At 55.6% G+C, this 8509-nt stretch overlaps 1 protein-coding gene and 1 long non-coding RNA gene across 2 annotated transcripts; one reads left to right on the top strand and one right to left on the bottom strand.

Annotated features, from left to right (window-relative positions):
• Positions 1–220: 220 nt before the first annotated feature.
• EMX2 (empty spiracles homeobox 2) lies at positions 221–8049 on the bottom strand. Its single transcript, XM_064663681.1, is given in 5 exon segments — positions 221–1621; positions 4165–4349; positions 6460–6940; positions 7663–7709; positions 7712–8049. Coding segments are annotated over 5 exon segments (1134 nt in total). The 5' UTR covers positions 7965–8049; the 3' UTR covers positions 221–1453.
• LOC135418376 (uncharacterized) lies at positions 2024–3537 on the top strand. The gene is made up of 4 exons (XR_010432415.1): positions 2024–2304; positions 2415–2472; positions 2628–2718; positions 3146–3537. It is a non-coding gene; the product is annotated as an uncharacterized LOC135418376 (long non-coding RNA).
• Positions 8050–8509: the final 460 nt, after the last annotated feature.

Consider the following 8509-nt stretch of genomic DNA (forward strand, 5'->3'; position numbering starts at 1 on the left):
TTACATCAAGCGGGTCTCCGCGGCGTATTTTAAGAGGTCTATTTACCAGCCGGCGAATACATTAAGAAAATGCGCCTATGGCCGCAGGAATGCGCGGCGCGGCCGCGGGAGCGCAGGCTCCGACCGCAGGGGTTCAGCAGCGAAAAACAAGGCGGTGTGGGGGGAAAATACTGATTCCTGAGAAATTTAGGGGTGAAGCGGAAAAGATATTGCTTAAAAATTTAGGGCATATTGATAAATCTTTATTGACAAAATATTGACAATGACATACTTCTTGGAAGTATATAGTGTGTTAGAATTCTAACAAATTAAACACGAAACACAAAAATATTTACATTCTGGTATAGGAGACATGAAGGAAACATTTGTAACTTTTTCTTAGTAGCTCTATGATTTCGGAATATTATAAGGTCAGTGCTTGAAAATTGCCCCAATGAAAATGGCCATTAGAAAAAAAAAATCAATCTGCGATTTTAAGTCCCTTTTCTCTGGATCCTCCCAGCCTAGAAGGTGTCCTCACCGCCAAAACTGGTCGCTGGGTTTGCGCTTTATTAATCTTAAAAAATAATCGTCATCCGGTTTTGCAATGGGGATACGATGGGGGGTGGAGGGGGGCTAATTTAATTTGAATTTTTTTTTTTTGCAGCAAAAGTTATGACCAACCCCAACCTCCCCCCCCTCCCCGCCTTTCCCTCCCGTCCCTCCCCTCCCCACCGTGTTTGTCCATCCGGAAGGAACACTATGCTTTGTTACTGCTACTTCATTTAGCTTTCACAAACACTTTGACGCCAGAAGTTATCATAAAATGTTTACAGACTGCACATTTCTCGTAAAATAAAATTAAAAAGCACACGGAACCTGTCTTAAAGGGAAAAAAATTACAATTAATTTCTGTCTTTAGGAACTGGAGTAATTTTTTCGCTTTTTTTTCTTTTTTTTTTTTTTTCTTTTTTTGCCCAGACGGCTTTACACATGCAATTCAAGTTTCTGAAACAGGTGTGGGGTTTGGCTGCTTATGGAAATTTCTCTTTCAAAGACGGAAAAAACTGTGAAGTGCAAAATGTCCAGTAAGGTGGTAATCTTTCTGATTTGGATGGGGGGGGCGGCTTGTCTTTTTTTTTTTTTTTAACATTTTTTTCTATATATTTTTAAATTTTTTTGACGTTATGCTTTTAAAAGTGGACTGCGATAAACGGAATACCTGTCAATCACCTCGTCCCGCTGTTTTGGCTCTGATTGACAGATCCCCCTTGCCAGAGCGGTGCCGGCAGTGTCACAGTTCGGACCCCTCGCTGTCTGGCCCTCGCTCGCTCCCAGCTCCCTCCCAGACGGGAATCGTGTTTTGATGAAGATCTCCGTGTCCTTCCCCGCACCGCCACGCCGGGGGGGGTGAGCCTTTAACACTTTCGGTTAGTGGGGTGCTTGGCTTTGAAAAGTCCCAAAGAGCCAGTCCTTAATCGTCCGACGTGACGTCGATTTCCTCTGGACTGGCCTGTTTGGTGGCGATTCTCCACCGGTTGATGTGATGAGTCCCTTTTTTCTTCTGTTGTGAGTCTGAACCTTCCTCTTCCAACTTTTGCCGCTTGAACTTTGTCCGTCTGTTCTGAAACCATACTTTTACCTGCGGGAGGAAAGGCACCGGGCGTTAGTCCGATGCCTGCTGCGCTGGCCCTGGCGCGGGGCTCCGGGTGCCCCCGGGCCGTGCCCTGCCCGCACCGCGCTCTGCCCGCACCGCGTCCTCACCGCTCCGTGCCCTGCTCTCACCGCTGCCCAGCCTGGCGCGGGCCGAGCAGAGACGAGGCCCGCCTGCCTCCTAACCCCCTCGGGAAAGGCCCGGACAGGCTGTCCCACGCCCGCCGGCCGCTCCAGAGCAGCCACGCGTGCAGGACGGGGCAGCACGGCGGGGGATGCTCCGGGCGCGCACCGGGCGCGGAGCTCCCGCGTACGAGCGGCCCCGAGCGATGCCCCGGTGCCCCACGCGGGGAGAACACGGCGTGGCCGTGGGCTGTCACCGCCACGGGCCCGCTCCCGTTCCCCGCGCTCGGCGGGCTGTGCCGCGGCCCAGGGGCTGCGGGGCGGGAGGCAGGGCCGGCTGCGGGGCGCTCACCTGCCCGCACGGCACGGCCCGGCCCCGCGGGTCAGAGCAGACAGGGCCTCATCCATTCCAGGATGGGGCTGAGGGCCGGCCGTACGAGATCTTTTCCTCTTGGAAAAGTGCATAAAATGTAAGAAAATAGCCCCGAGTAGAAAAACGTCCGTCGCTCCCCGCAACATCTCCCCGGGACACGCCGTCCAGGAGCGATCGTAGCGCCGCGAAACCTGTAAGTGCCATCGTAAATATCCCTCTCATTTTGTTCAGCGCGAGTACATCTGACTGAACCATCCGGCAGCTGACTTCAGTGCTTTAATTACAGATAGTATTGATCTCTGAGCTATCTCCAGAGCTGGCCACACTCCTTGTAGCGTCCAAAGGTAAACACTTTTTTTTTTTTAAAGCAGTTTAAACTCTGTTTCTGTCTGAAAGTGCCTGATAAAGGCCTCAGCAAGGGGGGGGGGGGGGGGGGGGGGGGCGAAGAGAACTGGAGCATTTTAATAAGCTGGTTTAACCCGCTTCGCTGCCTCTTCAGAACAGAGACCTGACTGGCCGGACACACATCTCTGCTGCATTTTCATATTCTCCAAAAGTCCCCCATTAAAAAGCTGAGCGGGGAACAAGGGGTGAGTTTAATTTGCTTTTAGTTTGCTAATTGAAGGGGAGGACGGTTCATTTCTGCACGCTGATCTCCCAAAAGGGAGCTCATTTGTAGGGGACTGGGGGTTTGACATCCGGACAAAAGACCCCAACCAGCTTCGGAATCAAGCAGCACAAAGACCACCTTAAATACAGCTTTCCAGTAGAAATAAGCCTGTGACCGGTCCCTTGTTCGGGGAACCTCATAAAAGTGGCGATCCCTTTTTATTGTTTTGTTAGGGAGACATTTTAAAACAAAAGCTCCAACCTCTTTATTGCTTCCCCCACGAAAAGGAGTTAAGAAAAAAAAAAAGTGTTACAACTTAATCCGCCCAGAGAACGCTGTGTTTACTGGGAACTTTGAACTAGGCTGCGGCTGGGTATTTTGGCTTTTTTTTTTTTTTTTTTTCTTAGTACAGTGCCACATACTGTAGCAGAGACAATCCCCATCTGGAATCCTGTCTCCGCGAGTCTCCTGGAAGGGCACAAAACAAAAGCCCGACACAACAACAACAACAACAACCACCACCAACCCTCCAAACTCCAGCTTTTCTTCCGGCGGGGAGAAAACCGCGTGAAAAACGCCCTCACAGCGGGCCCGCCGTCCGTGGGTCCCCCGCCGTCGGGGGGAGCCTGTGCCCGCCCCCGCCGCAGCCCTTGGCCGGTTCCGCGCTGCCCCAGAGTGCCCGGCCTCGGTACCTGCGAGACCCTCGCCCCGGCACGACCGGAGCGGGAACCTCGCTGCTCGTCCCGCCAGATACACGACACAAACAGGCTCCGGTGCGGCTCTGGCCCGCAGCCAGTCGGCGGGAGGGGGGAAGGAGGGCGGGGGAGGGGGGGGATTCCTCGTTAATAATTTCTCTGCTTTTATTTTTCATCTTTCTGTCCTCCTGAACCGGCTCCTCACATCCCCTCTGCCTGACGCGGGGCTAGAAACGAGTGGAAAATCGTCCAAGAAACTGTGTTTCTGCCGTAGGGTCCAAAGAGGAGGGTTCTTCCCCCTCCCCCCATTTGTTTTGGTGGCTTTCCCCCCCAATATCAAACTACTTCTTGAGGGTCGGAGCAGCCCCGCAGCAAAACGGTCGGACCCGCAGAGCGCGGATCTCGCCACTCCCTCCCCGCTCGGGCCCGGGTTCCCATCGGGGCTGCCCGGGGGACCCCAAATCCTGCTCCAGAGCTGCGGCTTCCCACGGCCGGCCGAGGCACCGCGACCCCCGGCACAAGCGGTGGAATCACGAACGGGAAAGGATTTTACAACACCCAGGCGAGGGGGGACCCCTCTCTCCGCTCCACCGGCTCGGGACCGAAGGCCTAAACACCCCTAGAATTTGCCCGTATTTTTTGCTCGAATCTCGGCCCTGCCGGGTGGGTTTTCCAAAGGAGATGCCGGTACTTTCACTTTCCCAACTGTCCGTTCCATGTTTCCCCCTTACCTGAGTTTCTGTGAGGCTTAGGCTGTGTGCCAGCTGTTTTCTCTCCGCTCCTACTACATAATGGTTCTTCTCAAAGGCATGTTCCAGTCTCAGTAATTGGGATGGGGAGAAAGCTGTACGGATCCGTTTGGGTTTCCTGGCCAGTGCATTGTGCAATAGGAAGCTCTCCGGGCTGGTTTCATTCCCTGGGCAACAGGGTAAAACGGAGATTAGCAAAACACCTTTCCCAAATGCACTCGACAGGACTTTCTAGCACAAGAAATTTTTTTTCTCCCACCATTATCCGCAGGAGAAATCCGACTATGGTTTCTTTTTTATTTTTCAGCGCTTTTTTGGTATTGAATTTTCCTTTGATAAATAGGTGGAGGGGAATGATAAATGAGCGGGGGAAGGAGAGGACTGGGAGAAATTAAAATGCTAAAACCCAACCTGGGGAGGACTACAGAAAAAAAAAAAAATAAAAATAAATGGAAAGAATTGGCCAGAGCCCGGCTGCGGTGTCTACGGCTTCATCCCGCGGCTGCCCCCCTTCCCCTCGACCACCGGCAGCCTCACATCTTTCCGTATTTGTTTGTTGTTCTCATCTTCCCGTCGCGGCCAGCTGGGGAGCGGGGCTCGGGACGCCCTGGCCGAGCCCCCCGAGACGCCTTGGCCGCCCACCGGCCTCCGGGAGCCGCCCGCCCGCTCCCCCGGCCTGTCTGCGCTTCCCTCCCCCAGAACTTCGGCCGGGGCCTTTCTTCCTCTGCTTCCCTCCGTCCTGCCGGTGTGTTGCCCGGAGCGGGGCTCCCACCGCCGCCGTTCCCGGCCCACTGCCCACTCCACGCTGCCTCGGCGGCGACGGGAACCGGCGTGGAAATAAAGAGCCAAACTTCGGAAAGGCCACAGAGCGGCCATCCCATCTCATCCCATCCCATCCATCCCTGCCGGCCCGCATCGGAGCGGGGGAAGGAGCGGGGGGTGGGTTAGCTGGGGCTTTTCGGTGGGCATCTCCCTCCAGGGTGTCCCTGTGCCTCTCCTCCGGGTCGGCCCTTCCAAGGTGGGAAAGGCACCGAGGGGCTCTCGCTGTAAGCGCATTGAAAATCGTTGGAGAAGGAGGGTGTGTTTGAAATCAGACTGTGGTTCAACACCAGGACATTTCCGCCTTTCATCTAGCCCTCGTTACCAATCGCCTGGTGGCTGCGACAAATAATTTGGTGAGCGAAACCTGTAATTTTATTCTCAGAGGGTAATAATCCATTTTGTCTCAGACCGCCTGGGTTCAGAGAGAGTGGCTCCTTTTCCAACCCGGCTGCAGCGGCCCGGCTGCAGAAGGCCGGGGAAAATGCAACATGCAGGTGGTTTGTTTTCGTTCCGAAATAATAAATAAAAATACAAGAAAAAAAAAAAAGCAGATAGATCCCTCCGAGTGGAGGCTGATTTTTTTGTTTGTTTGTTGTTTGGTTTGTCTATAACGAAAGAGGCAGGAGCTGGATCCATTACGGGAGAAATCAGCTCACCCTTCGGGGAAGGCGCTGCTGGTTATAAAGGGTTAAACAAGGGGGATTTTATTGATTGTCCGCCATTGGATTCGGTTATTTCCCTTCAGCCGGGTATTAATCGCCGTGCATTTGGAGCCCCTCGCTGCCCACACGGTCGGGATCGCCCTCCCTGCGCCTTCCCCGGCTATCCTCCGCAGCCCCATCTCCCCGTGCTGCTCCGGCGCTGGGATTATTTCCCCCCTCACATTCCCCTTCTCCTTTCTCTGAGATTCGCTTCATTTCTCCCCCTCCAGCAAGGGCAGCGGTCGGACTTGGGGCGGTGGCGGGGGCTTCCTGCGGCCCCGCAGCCCGGCCCCGCAGCCCGGCGGGCACCGCCGCCTTCCCGGGGGAACCTCAGCCTCAGCACCTCTCCATTCCCCGCTCTGCGGGGCCGCTTCCTTCTGTAGCTTTTAACACACCGGAACAAAAAATATCCACCTTTTCCCCTGCTTTTAATGGGGGCAGAAAGCTGACGAAGTCCCAGCCGGCCTTGCCTTCCCGGTTGCCCCCCTCTTCACGAGAAACCAAAACAAACCGGGAAAAAGCAGCAAAACAAAACGAAGCCCAAGCCCCTCGTCTCTGACAGCTCATCAAGTTTGGCGGAGGGGGAGACAGGGACAAAAGACCCCGGGCCCGGTCGAGCCGAGCCCGCGGCTCCGGGCAAGGGCCGCCCGCCCACCGCAGTCCCCCAAAACCCGCACGGCGGGGCCGGCCGGGAGCTCCGGGAGGGTGGATGGGAGGGAGAGTGGATCGGAGGGAGAAGAAAAGTTGCACGTACCTTGAAACCTGTGGCCCAGATACCGGTAGCGGTGTATTAGCCACGGGTAGAAGGTGGAGGGGTCCCTTTGCTGCGAGGCGAAGAGCGGGTGCGTGGAGTGCGAAGCAGGCAGCGGGTGGGCGGCCAGGGCGTGAGGAGGGGGCACGGGATGGACCGGCACGGCCGGGTTAGGCGGGTGGGAGACGGCCTCTGCAAAGACCAAGTCCGGGTTGGAGTAGACCCCCCTGCCAGTGGAGTGGAAGCCGTTGAGAAAAGGGTTCATCGGGCTGGAATTGGCATAGCTGAGCGCCGCCGGCCGGATAGGATCCTCGGAGCGAGACGCGGGCAAGGGGCTGTCTTTGGCCACCAGCGACTCGATGGTGAAACACCGCTTGGGTGTGGGCTGAAACATGCTGCCGCGACGAGAATCCCCGACCCAATCTCTGCCCGTCTCTCTCTGGTGCGCGGGAGACGATCCGGGGAAGTTTGCAGCAGGGAGTGACTTGAGGAGGGATAGATACACACATAAATAGACAGGGGCTGGAGGAAAAGGAGGCAGCGGCAGCCAGCGGTACCCAAAAGGGAGACACACACGCACCACGCACACACACACAAAAAAAGTTGCTGGGAGAAGTTTCCCTCCTGCAAGGAAAAGGCGGTCGTCCCCCCCTCCCCCCCTAAGTCCAAAGACAATCCATGGATGTGATCGGCCCCTTCACAAGTTGTGCAAACGATTTGTTAGTTCATGAGCCTAATTAGTGCTGGGATCACATAAACAGCTTCCTCTGAAGCCTGGTAAATGGCTTGATGATTGGTCGCTATTACTCGCCTTGAGGTTGAAGGGGGAGACTCTTTAAAGTGCGTCAGAGGGGAGGCGAGCGCCGGGCAGCGCCATCGGGAGGGATGGAGCCGCGGATCGGAGTGCGGCGGGAGCGCGCCCGCCACGCGGGGGGAGCGCGGCGCCCCGCGCAGCCGCCCCCGCCCCGCCGTCATCCCCGCCCCGCTCCGCTCCGCGCCCCTCCGCCGCCGCGCTGCCCTCCCTCCCTCCCCTGCCGCCGCTCCGAGACCAAGGTAGGCGGACGGGGGTCGGGGGGGGGCTCAGCGGGCAGGGGGTGCAGGGCGCCACATCTCCTAGAGGGGGCTCGGGGGGGGTTCGGGCTCCTCGGCCAGCGTGACACCCCTCTCCCTGCCGCCTCTCGGGGGCTCTCGGCCCGGCGAGGTTACCTTGATCCGCCCCGGGGCGGCAGGGACAGATGCCCCGCTTGGGAAAGATTTCGTCCCGGTGAGAAAACGGGTCGTCCTCCTCCTCCTCCGAAGTTATTTCCTCCCCCCGGGCTGCCCCGCGCTGCCCGCCCCGCGTGGCGCGGAGCACAAAGCGCAGGGCGGCTGCATCGCGCGGGGCTGGGACACGCCGGGCGCTCGCACACGGGACAGGGGATCACGTCTCCGGTTCCAGCCTTGTCCGTATTTTCGCGTTTACCTTTGGGTCCGGAGATGATTTTAGGGCTGAGTTCTCCTCCTCTCATTGGCTGGGGCTGCAGAATAATTATGATCACATCCTAATACTCTTGGCTGGTGCTTACTGTTTATTGGTAGTTAAGGATCTATTATCTATTCATCAGCCTCCCATTTTTGCCAATTACATTCTTCTAAAGTGAAGTACCAGCAGGTATTTTGCACATTTACAATTAATGATAAAAAAAATCTGGCGTGCTTTAAATCTATTACGCCGCTGTGTAATTTATCTTAAAGATGCGGAATTGCTAATGTAAATTAATGTTTCTGTTGAACCAAGGGATGGGGGGAGTCTTAAAACCAGTCTAGCGTTTCTTTCCTTCGTTCCCGGACCTTGTTTTCTATTTTCTTTCCACTTTATACACAAAGAATCCGTTACTTCGCCGCATTAAAATATGCTAAAAAATAAATCGCCGCCTGAACGGTCCTCGCTTGTTTCCACTAAAGGGCGAGATGAATTCTATTCGCGTTCCCCGCTTTCTACTAAAAGCATCTGTTCGCAGCTTGCCGATATTTTTAACAAAATACCAAATCGACGGGCTAAATATAAGTGACA

The sequence above is a fragment of the Pseudopipra pipra genome, chromosome 8 (genome assembly GCF_036250125.1).
Source record: "Pseudopipra pipra isolate bDixPip1 chromosome 8, bDixPip1.hap1, whole genome shotgun sequence".
NCBI lineage: Eukaryota > Metazoa > Chordata > Aves > Passeriformes > Pipridae > Pseudopipra > Pseudopipra pipra.